The sequence below is a fragment of the Pleurodeles waltl genome, chromosome 12, assembly GCF_031143425.1.
Source record: "Pleurodeles waltl isolate 20211129_DDA chromosome 12, aPleWal1.hap1.20221129, whole genome shotgun sequence".
Taxonomy (NCBI): domain Eukaryota; kingdom Metazoa; phylum Chordata; class Amphibia; order Caudata; family Salamandridae; genus Pleurodeles; species Pleurodeles waltl.
Genome location: NC_090451.1, coordinates 707,915,883 through 707,939,987, shown reverse-complemented (window position 1 = coordinate 707,939,987; position 24,105 = coordinate 707,915,883). Strand labels below are relative to the sequence as shown.

Genomic DNA, 24,105 nt, shown 5'->3' with positions numbered 1-24,105 from the left:
TTGTAGCCGAGCAGGGCTCCATCGCGGTCGGCCTGAAAGTTTGACTTTGCCCCGGTCCTGGTGCAACCAGATGACCCGATTGGCGCTTTTCGTTTCTGAGCGCTAGAAAATAATAATACTTTAAAAATTCATATCTCCGGTTCCCCTGAACCGATTTTAATCGTTTTTGTGTCATTTTAAAGATAAAAATATAAGCTATTTTTATAAATTGGTTTTGGATTTTTAAACTGTTTCCTGTGTTTTATTTAATTACTGTTTTGTGATATTTGAATGCTTTACACTTTGTCTCCTAAGTTAAGCCTTGACGCTCGATGCTAAGCTACCAAGGGTAGAGCTGGGATTAATTTACTGAGACCTAACTGTACTTTTGTGGAGGTTTGTGGCTTGTTGCTAGGTGTAGGTACCTACCTGCCCTATCAATAACCCATTTTCCAACACACACGCTCAGACAGATCATAGTGTCTCCTTCACACAGATGGATGGGACTTTGTGCTGAGTCGTGGATCACCAAGCAGGTCTCCAGCTATGCTCCATCTCCTGAGTAACTGCTCTAGGACTGATCTTTGAGGAACACCTGTGGGCCTAAGTGATCCAGTCTGGGAAAATAGTCATGTCATGTGGGAAATATGAGCACTGGTTCAGGGTCTCCCTTGAAAATCTTATCAGATGGAGAAGATGGGGGCAGTGCCGCGTGGATGACTGAAATTAAAGCCGCTGGTAGGTCGAGATGGACCTGCAAACAAGAACGAATGAATACAAGAAGCTGCCTCGCTGTCAAGCATGGGTACAACACTTTACACTGACTGAGACGTTTGCAGTATGTTAAGGTAGCAAGTTGATTAGTGAATTTATTGCAAAAGGCCAGGGTAAGTGCATCTGCGGAAGCAACACATTTTTTCCATATCTGTACCTATAGCATAGAAAGTATCTACCGATATGTAGGCTTACTCATCACCCAAGTATGCCCTCGCTTCCCCTCTTGTACTTGTCATTCTGTCTGTTCATGATAGTCTGCTGTGACAGAGTTACCCAAAAAATGCAATATTTACTATTTTCAAATATTTGAGAAGCAGAAAGATATTGTAAAGAGATGTGTTGATGGGGGTACAGCATGTAGACGCAGCGCATAAGGAATAAGATTTTGTGTCGATCCTTCCATCTTTGTGAACCGAGCCTTAGGTTCATTGATGATGTCTCATCACTGGCGCCTCTGCACTGCCCATCTCTTGTTAACACGCTGCGATGGTGACCTACGGCTCGTAGATGCAGCGGGCTTCTTGCGAGCTTCAAGCTGTCGTCTAAGGAAGCAGAAGGCCAGGGCGAGTCCGTACACGGAGCTGCTGAAGAGTGCGCTGAGGTAGACATAAAAAGCCACACCAAGAACTCCAGTCATGTCAACTGGAAGAAAGAGAACACATGTGAATCAAGACTTTAAGAACTACACATGGTTTAGCTGTATGACTCAAGACTGAGCAAACTCATGCGTCAAGACCTAAAGACCACACACGGTTTATCTTATGATTCAGGACTGAGAGAACACACATGACTCAAGACTCTAAGACTGAACATGGTTTATCTGCATGACTCGAGACTGAGCAAACTCATGACTTAAGACCTAAAGACTACACAAGGTTTATCTTATGATTCAGGACTGAGAGAACACACATGACTCAAGACTCTAAGACTAAACATGGTTTATCTCCATGACTCAAGACTGAGCGAACACGATTCAAGACTTTAAGCCTACATCTGGTTTATATGAATGAACGAAGATTAGATGACACACATGAGTCAAGACTTTAAGACTACACATGGTTTATATGTACGAATCAGAACTAGAGAATACACATGAATCAAGACTTTAAGACGACACATGATTTATTTTATGAATCACGACTGAGAGAACGCATACGAGCCAAACCTACCAACGTTTTATCTCTATGACGCAGGACTTAGCGAACACACGAGTCGAGACTTTAAGTCTTCACATGGTTTATATGTATGAATCACGACTATGGAGAGCACACATGAGTCAAGACTTTAAACTGAGTGACTTTAAACTCAGACTCCAGACTGGGAGAACACACATGAATCAAGACCTTAAGACTATTCATGGTTTATCTGTAAGACTCAGGACTGAGCAAACAGACCTGAGTCAATACCTAAAGACCACACGTTTTTTATGTATGACTCAGGACTGAGTGAAAACACATGTCAAGACTTTAAGACTACACATATTAATCTTATGAATCAGGACTGAGCAAACACACATGAGTTGAGACCTAAAGACTACTGTTGGTATTTCATTCTAGACTCATGTGTGTTCTCTAGTCCTGATTCATACATATACACATGGTTTATATGTATGAACCAGGACTAGAGAACACACATGAGTCAAGAATGAAATACTCTCAACATTTCTAACATAAAATTCCAAAACGAACAAAAAAATAGTAAACTAATTCCAATCTAAAAGCATAAATACTAAACAAATAATAAAGAGTTCGGATATACTACTAAGAATCAGTATAATCTTATAAACTTTGTGGAAAATACATACATTACTAGGGCGAGGGAGGAGGCCATGTTTACTATTCTTAATCAAATCTACCAAATGTTGGGGAAAAAGTGTACATGGTGGCAGAGTTGGGGCTCAGGTTCTCTATTTTAACCCTCCTTTGACAGAAGGAAAGTGCGAACAGGGGAAATCAGATTTAGTATTCTAATTCCAAATATTGGGGAAAGTTCATAGAGTAGAGGGGTCAAAACTCCTATTCTAACTCCAGGCCAACAAACGTTGGGGAACTGTGCATACACTGTCGAGGGATGGGTAGATTTACTCTTCTATATCTAGTCTAACAAATACTGGAAAATGCCTGCACTGGGGATGCCTGGATTATTATACTGATTACATTCCGACAAGCACTGTAGTGGGTGCATACACTGTGGGTGGATGTAATAGTCTAACTTCGATGCACCCAACACTGGAGAATGTGCATATCTGTTGTGAGGAAAAATTTATGATTCTAACCCCAGTCTAATGAAGAGTGGGGAATGTGCATACCTTACGCGTGTTCAGTTTTACTATTCTAACTCCAGCCTAAGAAACACTGGAGAATGTACATACATGGTGAGTTGTTATACTATACTAACAGTTCATGGCACATCTAGAACATGTATTCATGGTGGGGGGTCACTATTCCAACTCCAGTCTAGCAAACATTGATGAAAGTGCATACATTTGGTGGGTATCAAACCCTATTCTAACTCTAGTCCAAATATTTGAGGAGGGGATCAGATAAACTATACCTGATTAGTATAAGTACCAAGTCACAATTATTAGAAAGTAAATTAAAAATCTAAAAAAACTGAAAATCATTCAAATATCTTCAAACTGGAAAAATATGTCAAAAATATGTAAATGCAATAGCATTGTTTAAAAAAATTAAACTTTTAAAAACATTTTAAAATTTCCTAAAACTTCCACATATAACATACAAACCTTAAAAAAAGTATTTTTTATAGTTTACATATTTAAGTATTCATTTACTAATAAATGATTTATTTAGAAAGAAAATCCACCCATTTCCGCATATAACCCAAACCCCATTGGAAAAAAGTTACAAAAATATATTTTAAAATATATAATCAAATATTTAACAATTGTAATATTAATTAAACATTCAAGTAATTGAATTTCAAATACAAAATATGCACACTTTATATAGTAAATAATTAATACCATTTTATACTTAGTTTTAAAAAACTACTCTCTCAATCCCTCAATAAACTTCACAACCCAAAATGGAAATGTAATACATATTAAAAAAAACTACTAGTATTTAGGCAAATAATTAAAAAATAAAAAGCAAAATATCTAACATATTAAACAATTAACATTAATTTATATAATTGAAAAAGACTATATAACTAATCTCCCAATAAACCCCATAACATGAAATTGAAATGTAAAACATAAATGTAAAAAATTAACTTTTAAAAAAGAAGTAATTTATATTAAATAATCATCATATTAATTACTTAACACTATTTAATGCACAATTAAATATGGCACCCCCCCCCCAAGTACCACAACCAGTTTTACAACCCACAAAAGTATACATTACTATTACATACTTTTAAAAAAAGACAATTAAATTAAACGTTGGAACTGTAATAAAACAGTAAAAAAACAAAATAGTTATTTATGATATTTTTGTCAATTACCTTTTTTGTAATCCCAATATTTTGACCATATTATTTTGGTCAGACAATATTTCTACCTCAATATTCAGGTGGAATACGCCAGTGTGGCCTTACCGCCTGAAAAACCCAAATGCAAGCTGAAGACATTAAGAAGCACACACTTGCTCTACAAAGACACCTTTGACCCACACTGGGCACTGCCACTATTTTGACACGCATACCAAACAAAAATCTAAGATTCCAGTTGGGTCCCTAACTGGACCCTGGACTCCAGTGAGTTGGACCTATAGTGGCCCCTGGTGGTGAGTCGGCCCACTGGACATGTGAGGAAGTTGCCATGGATTCCTGGTGGTGGGAATCCTGTTGTTTGGGTGGTGGGTTTTGGGACAGCCACTTAAAAAAAGTTATAGGTTTGAACTCTTTTTACAATAGTCAAGGGCATTATTATCTTCTGCAGACGCCTAGATCAATGCAACGCCTCGGTAGCATTATGTCTCCCTGCATCCTATAACTCAAAAGCATAAAAGACTCAAGTGTTTCCAAACATTGCTAAGCTGGCCCTAAGTATCTCTCAGAGGTTACGTGCCTAGCGAGAAGGTCATTAAAACATTTGGGATACAGAAAGTACGGGGACCTTCATTGTTTAGATGTATATCAATCTTTGTGTTTTCAAGCAGTGGCATAACATAAGCCACCCCAGCCTACATGTTGCAGGGGTGGGGGTGACCTCCAGGTCCCCCCCTCAGTAAAACTGGCAGGGGGGTGGGCCAGGGAGCGGGCCCCTCCATGTACTTTGCAAGGGGGGACATCAAGTTTTGTTACACCACTGTTTTCAAGTTAAGTATCAAATTAAAATTGAATGTATTAAGCATTATGTAGTGTATTTTTCTGTTTTCTGATTTCCTAAAACTCGTCACCTCCAGGCTTTGCGACTCACCTCTGCTACCTTTCAAGAGTCAAGTACCTGCAGGCAGTTTGTGAATAGCAATGGGTTATTCTTATTATTTTCTGGGTGGGTGCATGTGCATCCCTAAACCATTCCCTACCCCACTCCCCTCCTTAATCCTCCCTAAACCCTTCCCATTCCCCTTCCCCCATGTTCCATCCCCACCCACCCCTCCCCCTCTGTCCCCTCCACATTCACTACCAAGCATGAAACTTACATGTGTGAGGATCTCCCCTTTGAACAGACAGCAACGGTGGAGATTTATACTTGTAGGATTGTGAACAGCATTTTGTAGTACTTTAGTAGTATTACTGCAGTACTAGTGAACATGCTGCAAAATGCGGTCTGTGAACAGGGCCCTCTCTAATACTTCCTCGCTGCACCCCCAGGTGGCAGCACAGCTCCAGGGATGGCTCAAAGCCTTTCACTGTTACAAGAAACGCGGGAAATGAATGATATCTGCGCCTTGTTGTCAGCTTTCAGGGGATACTCAGCAGTCCGCACCCCTCTTTGGAACAGTTCAGCAAAAGGTCTCACCTTACACTTGGGCAGGGTTTAGGGGCGGTGGGGTGTGGTATGTGTGAGGGGATAAGAGGTGTGATGGGGAAAGTTATTCCTTTTCTTGTGAATTTGTCAGCCAGACATCTCTAAAAGCTGTTCAGCAATCACAGACGAGTTCCGCCGCAGCTGGGACTCGCCGGTGTGGTGGAAGCAAGACACTACAGAGATGCAGAAAAATATGTGAAAATCTGCAGAGAAATATTTCCACTTGTATGCGCAACAAATGGGTAAAATCCGTGGAAATAAGGTTCACACATCAAATTCATGTCCAACATCCCTGAAGGTCTACACACCTGCCTGGACTGTGCGGGTCGCCGCCCCTCATCCCTCTGCAGCTATAGATTGGGTCCTGGTTGCAGGCCTGCGCCGGGGGTGCTGCAGTAAATGCCACGGTGGGGGCGGCGCCGTCAGAGTTACGTCACTGAAGCCACCGGGGTAGTTAACAACCAAGGCGCTACACGCGGTGCCCGTGCAGCACAGGAGCCACGCCCCCTCGCAGCAGAGGGTGAGGGTGCAGCGTGTGCCCCACGGGGCATTTCCAGGCAGATTGTGACGGAGACATTTTGCATTGAGTCTGTCCCGCGCAGGCGGCTTTTCTGCAAAGCATATACGGTGCACAAACAGCATCTTGTGTGAACTGAGGGTGTGTTTCATAGCTGCACCACGCAGAGGTACTTCCTCCTTACATATCGTTTCAGTATTTCTGATGCGGCAGTGCACACCCTCGCACTTCTCGCCTGGGCGGTCTCCATCCTCAACGTTTCCTCTGGTGATGCGACCTCCAGTGTGGAGGCGACGCATCAGAGGAGGACATCAGAGGTGGACATCAGCATCAGAGGTGGACATCAGAGGCGGACATCAGAGGTGGACATCAGCATCAGAGGCGGACATCAGAGGTGGACATCAGAGGAGGACATCAGAGGCGGACATCAGCATGAGAGGTGGACATCAGAGGCGGACATCAGAGGAGGACATCAGAGGTGGACATCAGAGGCGGACATCAGAGGAGGACATCAGAGGCGGACACCAGCATCAGAGGTGAACATTAGAGGTGGACACCAGCATGAGAGGTGGACATCAGAGGAGGACATCAGAGGGAGACACCAGCATCAGAGGTGGACATCAGAGGAGGACATCAGAGGTGGACATCAGAGGTGGACATCAGAGGCGGACATCAGAGGCGGACACCAGCATCAGAGGTGGACATTAGAGGTGGACACCAGCATCAGAGGTGGACATCAGAGGTGGACACCAGCATGAGAGGTGGACATCAGAGGAGGACATCAGAGGTGGACATCAGAGGGAGACACCAGCATCAGAGGTGGACATCAGAGGAGGACATCAGAGGTGGACATCAGAGGTGGACATCAGAGGCGGACATCAGAGGCGGACACCAGCATCAGAGGTGGACATTAGAGGTGGACACCAGCATCAGAGGTGGACATCAGAGGTGGACATCAGCATCAGAGGTGGACATCAGCATCAGAGGTGGACATCAGCATCAGAGGTGGACATTAGAGGTGGACACCAGCATGAGAGGTGGACATCAGAGGAGGACATCAGAGGTGGACATCAGAGGGAGACACCAGCATCAGAGGTGGACATCAGAGGAGGACATCAGAGGTGGACATCAGAGGTGGACATCAGAGGCGGACATCAGAGGCGGACACCAGCATCAGAGGTGGACATTAGAGGTGGACACCAGCATCAGAGGTGGACATCAGCATCAGAGGTGGACATCAGCATCAGAGGTGGACATCAGTTGGACACCGAGCGGTCGGGCCACCCGTGACTGCCCGCAATAGGAAAATCTCATCGGGCCCTCCTGGCACCCGCAAATCACGCTAGGGAACGTCAGTTCTTGCTCGCAAACTTAGTGCTGGGGATCTGCGCTTGAGAAAAAACTCCGCCACGCAGCAGTTGGCAGAATTTGGCCGGAATTCTGTGTTACATGCATAACGTGGAGTAATGCGTAAACAGAGTGGCCAAAACTCATTGAACTCGGCTGGTGGAGCAGAGTTTATCCCACCCCCCTACTTTTTCTTGGCCTCCTCTGTTCCTCGACCCAGTACTACTCTCCCCCTCATCTTCCTGCCCCTTTTCTCTCTCCCCTTCAGAGTTCAATAATCCTCCCCCGACACCCCCTTTGAGTCAGTTTCTGCCAATAGATAGATAGATAGAGAGATAGATAGAGAGATAGAATACCATACCTGTGGCAGTGCTGTTCCCAGAGCTTTCATTCCTAAATAATTCCAGCTCCTCAGATGTGACCCGTGTGCATCCTGGAAGAGAAGAGTGGGGTTAGCCGAGCACTGCTAGGGGGCGCCATTACAAGCACTCCAATGTATTCATAACTCACACACCTTAGTTGCAGTTCTAGCCCCTTCCTTCCTGCCCTCCCCCGCGGCCCGTGCACCGTCCCCCGCCCCTCACCCTGTAAAGTGAAGGCAGGAGGCGGAGTCACTTCCGGTCACTAGGAACCCAAGAGTCCGATCCACCAAGTGTGGTTGTGCAGTGTAGGGTGCACACAATCTGCACTATCCGTTACCTGGTGTTGAGCCGGTCCAGGGGATGCACGCTCCATGATACACTCCCAATAAGGGTGGCCATCCTCTCAGGGCCCCACACGCCTCTACTGGGGAGACAGAGGCCCCTGGGCAAGAACAACACTGTCACATGGATGGAAAATAAACGGAGGGCCCCTTCGGAAGGATGAGGACCCCAGACCGTCTGGACCTCGCTGACACCCTACAACAAACACCCTCATTCAAGGAACTCACTCACAATGAACCTACTAGCACCTACACATACTCAGAGCACAGGGTACTGACGTCGGGTTCTTCGTGGGTCAGGCTCCCTACTCCTGGCTCAGGTGTCCGCCATAGACCCTACCTAAACAAAACGAAGGGCACTACCACGAGCAGTGGTTGCGGGTTTTCTGCCCTGTAGTTTAGGGATGATGCTAATCTCTTCTCCATCTCGGAGGGTGACCCTGCCTTTAGATCCCTGAGAGATAGTAATTCCTAAAACAGGACACTATGGCCCGTATTTATACTTTTTTTAGAGCCACATTTGCACCGCTTTTTGACGCAAAACGGCGCAAACCTACAAAATACAATGGTATTTTGCAAGTTTGCGCCGTTTTTGCATCCAAAAACGACGCAAATGCGGCGCTAAAAAAGTATAAATACGGCCCTATGTTTCCTGACTGACCACCAGGGACAAGCACAAAACCAAGGCATAGCTGGGGTACACCCCAGTGCCTAGAGAGACTCCCAGAGCTGGTGGCGCTGTGTGGTGGCCGGGCATCCTTCCCCATGTACTACCCCTTTCAGGAGTCTAAGACCCTGCCTCAACTTTGAGTCAAGGGCCTCTGCATCTCAAGCCTCTCAAATGCCTCTCATTTGTTGGCTGTCACCGTTGTTGGGATCATATTCATGACCGAAAAGCCCAGAAGCAAAAATTCTACCAATAGCCATATCATGATAAGTGTACATATGGGGACCCCTTCCAATAAGTATGCCTCCCATAGCCAACCTGGCCCAAAATGGGAAGAAAATTAACAGGTAGCCAAATGACAAATCTGGAAAATTCTGAGCAAATTCACGAACCATGGTAAAAGTTGGCACACACCAAAACACTTCCTCTGAGAGTTCTGAACATACATATGAAAATATGCATGAAAGGGTAAAAAACAGTGTCCATAACTGCATGGTTTGAGTAATATCAAACTATCGTCCACACCCAACCTTTACCTATAGAACTTATGACCAGCTTACGGATGGCGTCTGCACCCCTTGTGTGCTAGAGGGTGGGGAGGCTGGCGCTCACACACTCACCTTGCTCCGCCCTCCTGACGACCACTTCACCCTTCCTGCTGAGGTTCTGAGTCCCCGATTCGTGCTCCACCAGGCATATCACCTCAGCACCTCTCTCCCAGGTCTCGGCTTCAAGCGTCAGGTGCCCGACAGCCTTGTAGGTTCCATCTTTCTTCTGCACGGATGGAAACTCCTCAGGCATGGCCTCAGTCTGCCTTCCATCCACCAGCCACTTAATGCGGATCACGTCAGGGAAGAAGCCGTCCACCACACAGACAAAGGTCGCTTGGTTCTGGCCACGGACTTCACGAGGTGCTGGTTCGAGCAGTCGTACCCTGGGCTTCCTGAGATCACTCGTGTCTTCAAGAGACCATGTGGAAGGCAATCACATGAGTTACGTCAGACATATAAACAAAATCATAGAGAATACACAGATGGGTAGTAAGGGTGAAAGGCGCCGCACATCTGAGCAATAAAACAGTTGTACCGAGACAAGTAATCAAAGTGAAAGCAGGGTCTGATGCAGCCTGGCCCAGTGCCTTACTACCCGGTAGGCACAAAGAAGGGTAACAAAATACCCATAGACAAATTAGAACAAGATGGCCACAGCACACAGAGTATAAAGTTCAATGGTGTGACAGGGAAAATCTTCCTGAAAGTATATTTGTTGAAATGTAAAGTAGACTGGAGTCCAAGTTCTTGTTTTGCAGATGTAGCCTTTAATTGTAGATATCAAAGATCATTGTGTCATACATGGCTGTATCTCGTTGATGACACAATGATCTTTGATATCTACAATTAAAGGCTGGTCATGAGCACAGCCTTTCCTGGGAGTTCACACTTTGCACCTGTCGGTTCACTGATATCAGGAACACTTCTTATTAACAAGGCAGAGGAACAGAGGAGCCTGTGTTTGGAATCAGTACCTGGGCCAAATGATAGGTATTTGAGGGCAAAGGAGAGCCAAGCCTCTCATTTCACTAAATGAGAAACTACTATTTTGAGGACAAAATATGTATTTAAAATAATGGCACATTTCTGTTTATGAGAATTGAGCTTACTTTTTAAAAAGTCAGTGATTTGAGAAAATGTGTTTGTGTTCACAAAATGCCAAGTTAATATTTGGTGTCCACAGTATTGATTTTACTTCATTGTGTTACAGCTGCTATTTGGGTTATAATTCATGCTGAGGTCAGGGTACGGATTGCTGATTTTATTTGCCTGGTGCCAGAGTGCACTTTCTACTGTGGCCGTTATACACGACCACGGTGGAAGCATTTCATCCTCACTGTGGTAAAGCTTTGTATGATGTTGCAATCATCACTTTTGCAATCCAAGCCCAGAGACTGTAAGATTACTATTTGTAATCTCATTTTTTACCTACTATTTGAACCTACAAGGCTCCTGTAGTGTATGTGGCTGAACTTCAGCTGCTGCCTACACTCTGAGATTCGGAAATCCACATAACTCTATTTGTTCGTCTTGCCCACTCAAAGTAAATTTTACATTAATATATGACTGGATGTCTACTTAGAAGGGATAGGATGGAAAAATGAACGGATTAAAAAAGTAAAATGATGCGAGTTGCCATGCACATCTTGAAAACATCCCCAAAGAGAACCAGACTATGTAAATAGTGGACTATTTCATAAGTAACTCCTGAGAGCGGCTCATTAAAACAATCCTTTTCTAGTAAATGTCTTAAGAAGTTGTGCTTGGGAAGTCAGGCTCGCTTGCTCGCTTGGTGAGAGGCAGCCTGACTCCATCCCACCTCAAAACATCTCCAGCCAATCCTCCATCCAAGAGGAAACCTGGCCGGCTTCTCATTTTGGTACTTTGAAGAGTTTGAAAGCGCTGAGGGTCATTCAGAGTGCCCGTGGTGGTCCAGAGGGGCAGGAGGACACCTTCAGAGGGCAGTAGAATGTGGACATACTTAGGAAGATGAAGCTGCTACAAGGAGCTGCTGAGAATTTGAAGCAAAGCGTTGGGTCTGGTTGATGGACCGATGACCATGTATACTTGCCACTTATCAGCTCGACATTAGTCAACGGGCAAATGACCATGAGAACTCGATAATCTATGGCTCACTGTTACGCGCCAAAGTTGATGCCAGCTTCAAGTCGCTGCTCGGCTCTGGGTTGCGGCTTGAAGGTGGAGTGTTTTAGGCTTCTGAGTTCTGGTATGAACCAACCCAAAGTGAGTACACTTCGATCCCACTGCTGGCGAGGGCTTAGCAGTTGCGATATACTTGTCACTGCTCAGGTATTTACCTGCTCATGAGTGGTTCCTTTCTTCTGGCACCTTGGTCCTTCTCGGTGCTTTGGGGTCCCTTCTTGACTCCAGGTCCTTACCATATCTACTTTGTTTGCACATCTTCATGAGGGGGAGACCATTAGTGAAGTTTTTTCACTGTTCTTTTCTGCCCAATCCATCATGGAAGCTTTCCACTTCCTGTTCCAGTTGTTTTCTCTTCGATGTCCTTGCTTCTATAAGGAGACTAGCTGATTTCTTTGGTGTGTTGCAACGTTGCTTGTTCCAGCTGGTTGCTCGCTGAAGACAGTCTGCTTTCTTCGGTTTCTTCTTGTACCCCGCTTTCAGTTTTCCTTTATGTGATTAGCCTGATACCCCAGAGAGAGGTTTTCTCTGTGCCAAGGTTTATTCCCTCTGAGGGTCTGAAGTTTTATTCAGTCTGCATCCCTTGCAACTCTTAATCCAGGTCCCATTCTAGATTTTGAGCTGGAGAAAGGAAGCAGCAGGTCTTACCCAGGATCAAGAAAATCGAAGCCGGCATTCACACTGAAACCGGCTCTTGACAGTCAATCTATGGACTGATGACCACTCCATTTGAGGGTCAGTCTACGAGCCAATGATTCTGAAGAATAGTCAAGCTATGGCTTGACGTTAGTCTGCGGGCTATTGAGTGTCAGGACCGGGTAATCTCAACTTGACACAAGTGCCGTTGATGGTGAACACAGCTTTATTTTAGTCTATGGGCCAATGGTATTCAAGCCTCAGTACGTTCAGCTCAGTTGTACAGATGTACCCCCCCCCCAAGCTTTGGCTTTGACTTGGACTCAGATGTACAGATGTATCCCTCCATCCCAAGCTTTGACTTAGGCTCAGTTGTACAGATCTATCCCCCCATCTTTGACTTGGACTCAGGTGTACAGATGTTATCCCACTCCTCAAAGCTTTGACTTGGACTCAGGTGTACACAGGGTTGGACCCAGTACTAAGACGGAGGCCGCCTAGCCTTGACGCAAACTCACCTCTGTAGATGACACGAGTCCCATCGCCAAAGATGTACTGGTTGCTGTACCAGATGGCGCAGAAGTAGGTGCCCTCGTCACTCTGCTCCGTGTTCCCAATGGTCAGCGTGAAGATCTTGGACTCCTTCTCGATGCCTGGCAGGAAGCGCTCGCTGACGCCGTCCCCGTAGCTCGGCTTGGCCCGCTCCCTGTGGCTCACCAGGAAGCTCAAGCCCTGATGGTTGGGCTGCTTGTACCATGAGAGCACGTGGTCGGTCACGCTGCTCCCGCTCAAGGAGCACGTGATCTTTGGGTGGCGCCCAGCGGTGGTGATTGACGGCAGAGGCTGCATTAGGGTGGGAGGCTCCTTGGCCTCCCTGCCTGTGAAAAGAAGCACAAGATTAAGCCAGTGGGGAGACAGGGGTCACCTGATCCATAGGGCACGCGTGGAAGGACCACTTTACCACCCATGGAGAGTCAATGCCTCTGTGTATACATCTCAAGGCGGGACAGCCTGTAAGTACCCCTTGTCCAGTTAATGTAGTTCTGTGGAGATATATGTGAGGGGGCGCTGTGGTGTACTCCCTGAATGGGCTATGCATCCATGTGTACATGCCTGGGTAGACTGGCCGTGATGTGTCCCTTGTATGATCAATGTGTCCATGTGCATATACCTAGGAGGAACTGCTGTCATGTGTCCCTTGTATGGGTAATGCATCCATGTGTGCACGCCTCGGAGGCCAGGCTGCAATGTGTCCCTTGTATGGGTAATGCATCCATGTGTACATGTACCTGGGAGGACTGCTCCTTGATGTGTCCCTTGTATGGTCAATGCGTCCATGTGTACATGTACCTGGGAGGACTGGCCCTTGATGTGTCCCTTGTATGATCAATGTGTCCATGTGTATATACCTAGGAGGAACTGCTGTCATGTGTCCCTTGTATGGGTAATGCATCCATGTGTGCACGCCTGGGAGGACTGCCCCTTGATGTGTCCTTTGTATGGTCAATGCGTCCATGTATACATGTACCTGGCAGGACTGGCCCTTATTCATATTCAACTATATTCACCTTAGTTTGGTTTCAGTGTAACCTAGTTTTTGTATAGCGCCAAATGTTATGTATGACTTCACAGCGCTAAGAAATCACAAACAAGCCACCACTAAGACACACAGCTTCTACATTTGTCATTTTTGCTGGAAGTATTTTACTATTTCTAGAGAACAGGAGAACGTGTTTTTCTCTCATATCTCGGCATCTCTCCGTTAGCTACAGCTTGGTAGGAGGCCTCAGTCCTTCTGGTGCACTCTACAACCACAGACAGGTGTGCGTTAGTCAGTTTTTGTCCTTCGTGATAGCATCAGTCAGAGGGGGTGTACCCCCGTGCTTGTGGTTGTAGTGCACAGCACACAGGTATGATTATTTGTGAGACCTGCTGTGCTTCTCAGCTCTTCAGCTTCGAGGGAGTTCACCCACAAACTCTACTGCTGAATATCTCTGTTTTTGGCCTGGCATCAGCCAGAGCGCAGGTCAGTGAACCCACTACTTTAAATAAAGGGAACTATTTACAAAGGCATGTATGAGTATGATACTCCTGTGGTACTCTTTTACATACTTTTACATGCTTTTGTGATTTGGCTTCAAAGAATGCAATTGGGGAATAATGTGAGAGTATTTGGACCATATTCATACGCGTTTCGGTGCTGATTCACCTGTAGGCCTTCATCAGGTACTCATACATGCTTTTGTGAATCTGCCCCGAATCTGGAGCTGTATCATATACTCACTTTCCCCAAAGACTGCATTGTCCACTGTAGGCCCAGGAGGGTAGCTGGAAAAAGGCACGGAAGTCTTCCATCGTGTCAGTGGTGTGCACGGACACAGAGGAGACTGGATTAATGTACGAGGAAACACTTAGAGGTGAGGGAGACACTGAAGGCTCGAGCCTGGTCGAAGCAGATGTGACAGGAACCAAAACCAGGGACCATGTGCAAAAAAAACTTTTTTTGAGGTCGCAACTGACCTGATTTGCAGAATCTGCCCTTTGCAACTGCAAAAAAGGTTTTTAAAATGTACAAAAGCCAAACTGAGATTTGATAACCTGTTACTGAATCACAATTTGTTTTTACAAATCGATATTTGGTAAGGACTTGTTTTAAGATGTCCCCTCCTAACACTGATTCAGTGGCATGAGTGAGTGCTTTGCCACCAAATTGCTTTTGCAATTCATTCACTTTTTTTTTTACCAACCCCTCAGAGGAGGTGGTCACCATTTGGCAATGGGAAGGGCTCCCCTTTGTGGGTGTTGATACAAATATTTTTTGAGAGCAGGTAGTGGTCCCAAGGACCACTGACTACTCTTAAAAAGTTAAAATTAAACATTTTTTATTTTTTAATTTTAAAGGCATCCCATTGTCCTTTAAGTAAAACAGCTGCATATAAAAAACAAAGATTGCTATATTAAAAAGCAAACACAGACATCGTGTTCTGCTAACCCCAGCAGGCCACCAACCTTATAATGGCTGAAATCCCTAATGGGTTGCAAACTGCGACCTACCTCATTATTATTCAGGAGATATGTCTAGTGTGACCACATTAAGAATCACTAGTTCCAAAACCTAGGTTTTTGTATATTAGGAATTGCTATTTCCTAATTGTGATTCGCAAAGAATCGCAATTAGAAAATCGAAATTCTTAAATTCCGTACATATGGCCCCAGATGGGACTTGGCTTGAGGTCCTCTTGGATACTTGGGCCAAAATCGAGCCCAGTCTGCACGAAGCCTCACTTTCCATGACCGCCCCCCTCATCCACCCACCCACACGGACCTTTGTTGTGCTGATCCGTCTGATTACCTCCACTATCAAACTCAGTCTCTTTGAGAAGTTAGTGGAAGCCGTTAATCACCGCATCAATCCCAGGTCCCGCTTGACTACACTGTGTGATCCTAGGCAATTACTTTTTTTTCACATTGCCGCTTTTTCTTTCCTCACCCCAGGATAGCACCTTGAAGCACCCTAGTTTACGGCAGAGCTGGACACAAACTTCTCTTGTGCATGGTTTAATGGACTATAAATTACTCCGCCCATGAAGCCACGTACCGGAGTCAGAAGTCCTGCCTCGGTTTACTGATGGCCTCTTAGTCAGGGAGGTTGAGGGGGGGGGGGGGGGGGGTGATACGAAGGTTTCCAAGTCTGAGTTCAAGTCTGAGTTTTTAATGTTTTGCTTCTAATAATTGTTACTCATTGCAATGATAAAATGATTAATATGCTAAAATGAATTGCTTTGTACTATAGAGGAATACACTATGTTATCATATATTTACTGGTTGCGTTGCACGATTTAAATTCCAAATATGTGGCGGCTCGTGGTCAGGCTCTTACAGCCAAGACATACTTGTCTCAGCTCTGGCTTGGCTCTCCCTATTAAGTTACTGTCAATGCTACTGAAATTATTCGGCAGCGTTGAGTAAATTATGCGGCAAGAATAAGGCGGCACGTTTTGTGATAGTGTTAATTCATTATTTTGTAGTTTTTACATTCTGGGCATTGGTTGCACTTCATTAGTACAAGTTTAAACCGTAATATAAGGATAAACAGCAGAAGATTGACTAGCCAACTTTTGCAAACAGCTTTTCACTGCGCGGCAACACGTCGCTGAGTTTTAGTAACTTTTGAACCGTTTGCGCTAGAAAACAAATGTGTTGTTAAAATCGGCCGAGGATGGATTATGTGTCAAAAGCATAAAATCCATAATTATGCGGAAAACAGCGCTGCCACACAATCGCATAATTCCAGTGGCCCTAGTTACTGGCTTGCCCAGCTCTAGGGTCCACTCTGAAAGGTAAAATAAAAATGTCTCTAAGGCAGGGGTCTTCAAACTGGGGGGCCCCAAGTGATCCCGGGTCCGCCAGGCTCTGGTCAAAGGAAGCATTATGCAGATGATGGTGTTTTGTTTTAAGCACGACATTAAGTGCATTTTTAAAAGGTAACAGAGTGTAACTGCAGTGTTTAAATAAATCTAGACATATTTAAACATTGCCAATTTAATAGAATAATTTTGATACATTCTGAGAGGTGGGGGTCGATGAATATTTTCTTTCCACTGTGGGGGCGCGGCATTTAAAAGTTTGAAAACCACTGCTCTAAGGACTCCGGGGTTACCGTGGATGTGAAAGGAGTGATTTAAGAAGACAGGATGGAGTCTGTAAAAGGATTAGATGACCAATTAGGCTCTTCCTTGGACGATGGATGCGTTATCAAGCCATTTAATTATCAGGAATTTGCGCATTAAAGGAGCCCAGAAGTAACAACGCGTCCGAAGAACTGTGACCAAGGTAAAGTGCCAACCTGGCAGCCATATCTGTGGGAGTAAATTGGTTTTCTGAGGTATTACTCCTGCTCACGCCCAGCAAACCCGCAATCAGGTACCACTTGTATCAATTCCCCGAAAGTCCATATTTCAATATCAGCTAACAATGTATGTTTTTATAAGCCACGTTGAGTAAATCAGGACGTTGGATCATCTAATAAGTGCATTTACCTCCTTCACGTCTTGAGGAGGAGGCGCCGATTCTTGGGGTCTTTCTGGGCCCCGCCGCCCCCAGTTTTCTTAATAGAGGAGTGACTTTAAAGAGGGTAAACAGGGGCACGTCAGTGGCCTTTGTTATCTGAACCACCAGGTGTCTTCGTGGCATTTTTACCTTTTTTAATATTCAACTATTGTTTTCATTTCCATTTGGGGAGAGAGAGGTCGCTCCCGTGTTGCTCGTGCAACTGATTTAACTTTTTCCATCCCTGGTGACTTTGTGTTGACGTGTTTTGCAGTTATCAAACGTGCGCATTTCTAATGTGAGCACAAGGTCAGGTTGTGAGTTTGTGAATCTGAGCCCGATCCAGTGGATAGAAACGAGGACCCTCGCCACCTACCCCTGCCTGTCCTAGCTCAGGGGGTCGGCGCCGCGGGCTCTTTAGTGACGTCACATGAAGCTGTAACACACGCTCTAGCGCTATGAGGTCTGTGTGTAGGTTTAACGGAGCTAGAGAGTGACTGCGCTCTCTGGGAGCAAATAAATGCTCCTTTCCTCTGTTTATTGTGTTACATCTTCAATTTATACTATTTTCATAATTTATGTAATTTAAGCGACAAAAAAAAATCCTGCTTGGAGTCCTTTGAACAGCTCGAAGAGAGACCTGCAAACACGTGTCTGAGGCGCGTATCCCCCCAATCTGAGGTTTTATTTGAAAGGCGCTGAAAAAATGTGAACATTCACTTCTCGCAACAAAAAAACAATTAGTAATAATCTTGAACAAATTAATTGATTTGTGCTGCTTGGGCGAGTTGATGGACATCTCGTTTCTATTGACATCTCCAACTGATTTCCTAGGAGTGAACCCACCTTCGGCCCCCGCTTTGCGTTACATTGTAATGTCTGTCGGAAACCCGTAGAAGAGGTCATTAAGTTAAAAGTACCGTTTATAATAAAGCTGCGCATTCCTGCTCTAAGAAATCTCCTCTACAGCCGGGACCGAGCGCCCACAAAGAACGGAGTGACTGTTTCTAGGAACTAAGCATTTAATTCCGCAGGTGTGTCCCACTGGGGGGTTCTCCTCGCACCCTGATGGGGAATACTGTTCCTTGTAGAGGGGGTCAGGGGGGGAGCAGTCCCTTTGGGGGGGGGTTGCTGGTACCTGCAAGGGGGGATAGAGGTCCCTACAGGAGGATGACAGATGACGACCCCAGGCTTATATGTAATCTTGCTGCCAACTGATGCCTCCAGGGTCTCACTTTATAAAATGTCCACATAAAAGCGCTCACCTGTGAGCTGCAGGATCATCACAAGAGTACACAAGGCGCCCTGCATCGTTCCCCTGCGCCGCTGATTGGATACTGAGCTCCCAAGGCCGCAGGGAGGCCTCACGAAGAGGCTCTCACCCTCTGATTGGTCCCTGGTGCTTCCGGTATCAATTACCACCCCAAAAGGATTTTACACCTCTCTCTCTCTCTCTCCCCCTCTCTCTCTATCCCTCTCTCACCTTCTCTCGCTCTATCTTTCTCCCTACCTCTGCCTGTGGTGCCACCCCCTCCCTCCAGTCATGCTGCAAAGGCCATTTATGAAGCCACCAATGATGCTGAACATGGGGACAAACACCACACAAGCAGTTTCTCTTTTCAGCAGCCCCAGCGAGTGTGAAAAATGACTTTACCCACCTCATGATGCTGGTAGCATTTTCATCTCTTTCTGATTCAGGACCCATTTCTTTTTTTTCAGATGCACTGCTTAATTATTGCATTTATATATATATATATTCAAATACAAGTTTTCCTCCCTCTGTTTACCATATAACATTTAGAATAACAAGTCACCTACCCCAAAATATAAGAATAATAAGTTACTTACCTACATCTCCTACCCTCCTGGTGCACAGGCCATCAACCAGGACTCCCCGGCCACCTCTGTCCTGGGCTTTTCTTTCAATCTGACTCGAGGTCTAACACCTTGCAGGCAGCCCGAGGCCTCGGCGTCAGGTGTTTCTTGCCTTCCACTTTTCCTTTTCCCTTGATTGTCCCTGCTCAGGGGTCCTTTACAGAGCTCGGATAGGGCTGCACCGATCCTACACCTGCCTGGTGGTTCCATTTGATGCGTGCTTGCATGGTGGTGTATGATGTGTGTTTGCATGGTGGTGTTTGATGCGGGCTTGCATGGTGGTGTTTGATGAGAGCTTGCATGGTGGTGTTTGATGAGAGCTTGCATGGTGGTGGTTGATGCGGGCTTGCATGGTGGTGTTTGATGCGGGCTTGCATGGTGGTGTATGATGCGTGTTTGCATGGTGGTGTTTGATGCGGGCTTGCATGGTGGTGGTTGATGCGGGCTTGCATGGTGGTGTTTGATGAGAGCTTGCATGGTGGTGTGTGATGAGGGCTTGCATGGTGGTGTTTGATGCGAGCTTGCCTGGTGGTGTTTGATGAGAGCTTGCATGGTGGTGTGTGATGAGAGCTTGCATGGTGGTGTGTGATGAGAGCTTGCATGGTGGTGTTTGATGAGAGCTTGCATGGTGGTGTTTGATGAGAGCTTGCATGGTGGTGTTTGATGAGAGCTTGCATGGTGGTGTTTGATGAGAGCTTGCATGGTGGTGTTTGATGAGAGCTTGCATGGTGGTGGTTGATGCGGGCTTGCATGGTGGTGTTTGATGCGGGCTTGCATGGTGGTGTATGATGCGTGTTTGCATGGTGGTGTTTGATGCGGGCTTGCATGGTGGTGGTTGATGCGGGCTTGCATGGTGGTGTTTGATGAGAGCTTGCATGGTGGTGTGTGATGAGGGCTTGCATGGTGGTGTTTGATGCGAGCTTGCCTGGTGGTGTTTGATGAGAGCTTGCATGGTGGTGTGTGATGAGAGCTTGCATGGTGGTGTGTGATGAGAGCTTGCATGGTGGTGTTTGATGAGAGCTTGCATGGTGGTGTTTGATGAGAGCTTGCATGGTGGTGTTTGATGCGGGCTTGCATGGTGGTGTTTGATGAGAGCTTGCATGGTGGTGTTTGATGAGAGCTTGCATGGTGGTGGTTGATGCGGGCTTGCATGGTGGTGGTTGATGCGGGCTTGTCTGCTGGTGTGTGATGAGAGCTTGCATGGTGGTGTTTGATGAGAGCTTGCATGGTGGTGGTTGATGAGAGCTTGCATGGTGGTGGTTGATGAGAGCTTGCATGGTGGTGGTTGATGAGAGCTTGCATGGTGGTGTGTGATGAAAGCTTGCATGGTGGTGTTTGATGAGAGCTTGCATGGTGGTGTTTGATGAGAGCTTGCCTGGTGGTTTTTGATGAGAGCTTGCATGGTGGTGGTTGATGCAGGCTTGCATGGTGGTGTGTGATGAAAGCTTGCATGGTGGTGTGTGATGAGAGCTTGCCTGGTGGTGTTTGATGCAGGCTTGTCTGCTGGTGTTTGATGCAGCCTTGCAGAGGGTGTGACCTATCCAGCCCCAGAGTCTTTTCAAGATTTCTTCAGGAGCTGGGAGTTAGAAGGTCTGCTGCCACAGGTCAAGGTTGCTGAAGGTGTTTGGTCAGCGGATTTGGAGGATTTTCCTCAGGCAGGTGTTGATGAAGGTATGGGCTTTGTTGGTGGTGGTCACTGTTGTCCTCCAAGTTTCTGCTCCATACAGAAGGATTAATTTAATGTTGGTGTTAAAACTCCTGATCTTGGTTTGCAGCGTTAAGTCCTTGGAGCTCTGGATCTTTAGCTGGTGAAGGCAGCCCTTGCATTGCTGATTTTTGCCTTGAGGTCGGCGTCTGTGCAACCATGCTTGTCTATGATCCTCCCAGGTGAAGGCCTCAGCCAGTCCCAGTGCATCGCCTGCCAGAGTGTCTACAGCTTCGCTGGCTGCATTACTCTTCAGGATCTTGGTTTTCCACTGTGGATGTCGAGGCCACGTTGTGCTGATGTGGCTGCCACCCTGTCTGTCTTCTCTTGCATCAGCAGATGGGTATGGGAGAGTAGGACCAGGTTGTCTGGAAAGTCCAGGTCATCAAGTTTTGTCCAAGGTGTCCACTGGATCCCATTTCTTCTCCTTGCTGTTGATGTCTTCATGATCCAGTCTACAGCCGGCAGGAAGAGAAAAAGCAAGAGGAAACACCCCTGGCGGACTCCGGTCCTCCCTTGGAAGGCTTCCGTAACGTGTCCCTCATGGCATAGATCGCAAGTCATTCCCTCGTAACAGTTCCTAGTGACTCTTGAGTTTATCTGGCACACTGTAGTAGCAGAGGAGTTTCCAAAGTGTCTCTCTGTCCACGAGTTCCCAAAGTGTCTCTCTGTCCACGAGTTCCCAAAGTGTCTCTCTGTCCACGAGTTCTCAGTGTCTCTCTGTCCATGAGTTCCCAGAGTGTCTCTCTGTCCACGAGCTCCCAAAGTGTCTCTCTGTCCACGAGTTCCCAAAGTGTCTCTCTGTCCACGAGTTCCCAAAGTGTCTGTCCATGAGTTCCCAGAGTGTCTCTCTGTCCACGAGCTCCCAAAGTGTCTCTCTGTCCACGAGCTCCCAAAGTGTCTCTCTGTCCACGAGTTCCCAAAGTGTCTCTCTGTCCACGAATTCCCAAAGTGTCTCTCTGTCCACCCTGTTGAATGCCTTCTCATAGTTGATGAAGGTGACACAGAGGGGTGACTTCCATTCCATTGACCGCTCAACGATGACGCTCAGAGTTGCAATCTGGTCTGTACAGGATCTCTCTTTCTGGAAGCCAGCTTCCTGGTCTCGCAACTGACCGTCAACTTATTCTTTTGTTCTGTTCAGGATGACTCTGTTGAACACTTTACCTGGGGTTGACAGAAGAGTTATCCTTCTGTAGTTTCCACAATTACTCAGGTCACCTTTCTAAGGGGATCTTGATGAGATGTCCCTCCTTCCAGTCTGGAGGCCTCTGTTTCTCTTCCCAGATCCTTCCAAACATGGGGTAGAGCGTGCCTACTGAAGAATAACCACTGAGTCACAGTAATGTACACATCCACTCACTTCTGTTTTTTGATCTTTAAAGGAGTACAGTATTAATCCACTACAGAGGGGCATTATAAACGGGGTAGGCAGAAACATGTGGGTAAGACCCTTGAGGAACCTCCCAACAATGGGAGATTTAAACAAGGAGGGTTGATCTGGTAATCTGAGGAAAGCAGAGACAGCAGACAAATAACCCTTCAGGGTGCCCAGAGCAGAGCCGTGCCGGGCAAGACAGAGTACAAACCAAAGAGATGCAGAAATGGGATCAACACGCTTGTTGGTACACCATGCCACAAATGTATTCCAACGACAGACGTGCACCATTTTGGTGGAGGGACACCTGGCTGCCAAGATAACATCACAGACTCTGGGCGGAAGATCGAAAGCTGTCAATTGCTGCCGCTCAATTTCAACGCAAGAAGGTAAAGACTGGATAGGATCGGGTGGAGAAACGCCTCCTGCTGCTGTGACAGAAGATCCTCCCGAAGCGGTGGTCTGAGTGGAGGATCGATGGCCATGCTTAGAATCTCGGGATACCAGACTCTTCATGCCCAGTTTGGAGCCACAAGGATTACTTGGGCCCAGTCATTCTTGATCTCCTTGAGAACTCTGGGCAGAAGTGGTATGGGTGGAAAGGTCTTCAGGCGGCCTGAGTTCCACTCGAGATGAAAAGCATCACTGAGCGAGTGCCACCTTGGAAACTCCAGTGCGCACAACAGCTGACATTGTGCGTTCGCTGTGGAGTCAAAAAGATCTAACTAAGGCTATCCCCACTGCTGAAAGAGACCCTGAGCCACCTTCGGATGAAGACGCCAATTGTGATCCACTATGCATCAACAGTTGAGTTCATCTGCTCTAACGTTCAAAAAGCACACCAGATGTTGAACCACCAGGGATATGCCCTGTCATTCCAGCTATGTCCAGAGGTGCAGAGCCTCCTGACAAATGATCCACGACCCCACTCTGCCCTGCTTGTTGCAGAATCTCATGGCAGTGGTGTTGTCCGTGAACACCTGCACCACTTTCCCTTTGAGAGAGGGAAAGAAGGAATGCTTTCAATGCTAGCCTCATCACCCTGAGCTCCAGAAGACTGATGCGGAGCCCAGACTCTGCCAGACACCAGATGCCTCTGATCTCTGCCTCCCCCACATGGCTGCCCCATTCCAGGAGTGACACATCTATCACTACTGTCAGATGTGGTTGGGGAAGAGAGAGGGATCGGCCGTTAACCCAATCGCAGTTCAAAAGCCACCACTGCAGATCTTTTGCAGTTCCCTCCGAGATCTGGACCATGTCGGGGAGATTCCCCTGATGCTGCACCCACTGGAACTTCAGCTCCCACTGCAGAGCCCGAATATGGCATCTGGCATCAGTCACTAGCAGGAGGCCATGAGGCCCAGCAGCCTCAGAGTCATTCTCATAGAAATCCAGTATAGCGGCTAAATCATCTGTATCATAGCCTGAATATCCTGTACTCACCGCTCAGGAGGATAGGCCCGAAAATGTACCGTGTCCAGAAGACCTCCGATGAAAGGCACCGTCTGAGAGGGAGTCCGGTGTGACTTCTGCACGTTTACAGTGAACACCAATGAATCCAGAAGGTTTGCAGAAGGTTTGCTGTAGTCTGAAGGTGGGGGACAACAGCCTGGAGTGAGCTTGCCTTCAACAGCCAGTCGTCGAAGTAGGGGAACACTGAAACCCCTAGCCTGCGCAGATGAGCTGCGACCACTGCCATCACTTTGGTGAACCCCCGAGTGGCGCTGGTAAGGCTACAGGGGAACATGGTAAACTGAAAGTGCTCGTGACCTACCATGAACAGCAAATAGCATCTGTGGGAAGGCAGCACAGG

General features: G+C 46.5%; 1 protein-coding gene across 1 annotated transcript; it reads right to left on the bottom strand.

The window, feature by feature from the left end:
- Nucleotides 1-452: 452 nt before the first annotated feature.
- LOC138267852 (immunoglobulin kappa light chain-like) lies at nucleotides 453-18,657 on the bottom strand. Its single transcript, XM_069217073.1, has 5 exons — nucleotides 18,597-18,657; nucleotides 12,801-13,160; nucleotides 9,553-9,891; nucleotides 7,924-7,995; nucleotides 453-1,398 (listed from the first exon to the last, which is right to left on the bottom strand). The coding sequence occupies exons 1-5, from the start codon at nucleotides 18,640-18,642 to the stop codon at nucleotides 1,199-1,201; spliced, it is 1,017 nt and encodes a 338-aa protein (XP_069073174.1). The 5' UTR covers nucleotides 18,643-18,657; the 3' UTR covers nucleotides 453-1,198.
- Between the last annotated feature and the right edge of the window lie 5,448 nt (nucleotides 18,658-24,105).

Bases quoted from the DNA above. Each gene is read 5' to 3' on its own strand.
- LOC138267852 (XM_069217073.1), bottom strand. From the start codon at position 18,642: ATGCAGGGCGCCTTGTGTACTCTTGTGATGATCCTGCAGCTCACAG. The intron at 13,161-18,596 runs GTGAGCGCTTTT...TTCTTTTCACAG, and splicing joins GATGATCCTGCAGCTCACAG to GCAGGGAGGCCAAGGAGCCT. The intron at 9,892-12,800 runs GTGAGTTTGCGT...GGTCTCTTGAAG, and splicing joins GACTCGTGTCATCTACAGAG to ACACGAGTGATCTCAGGAAG.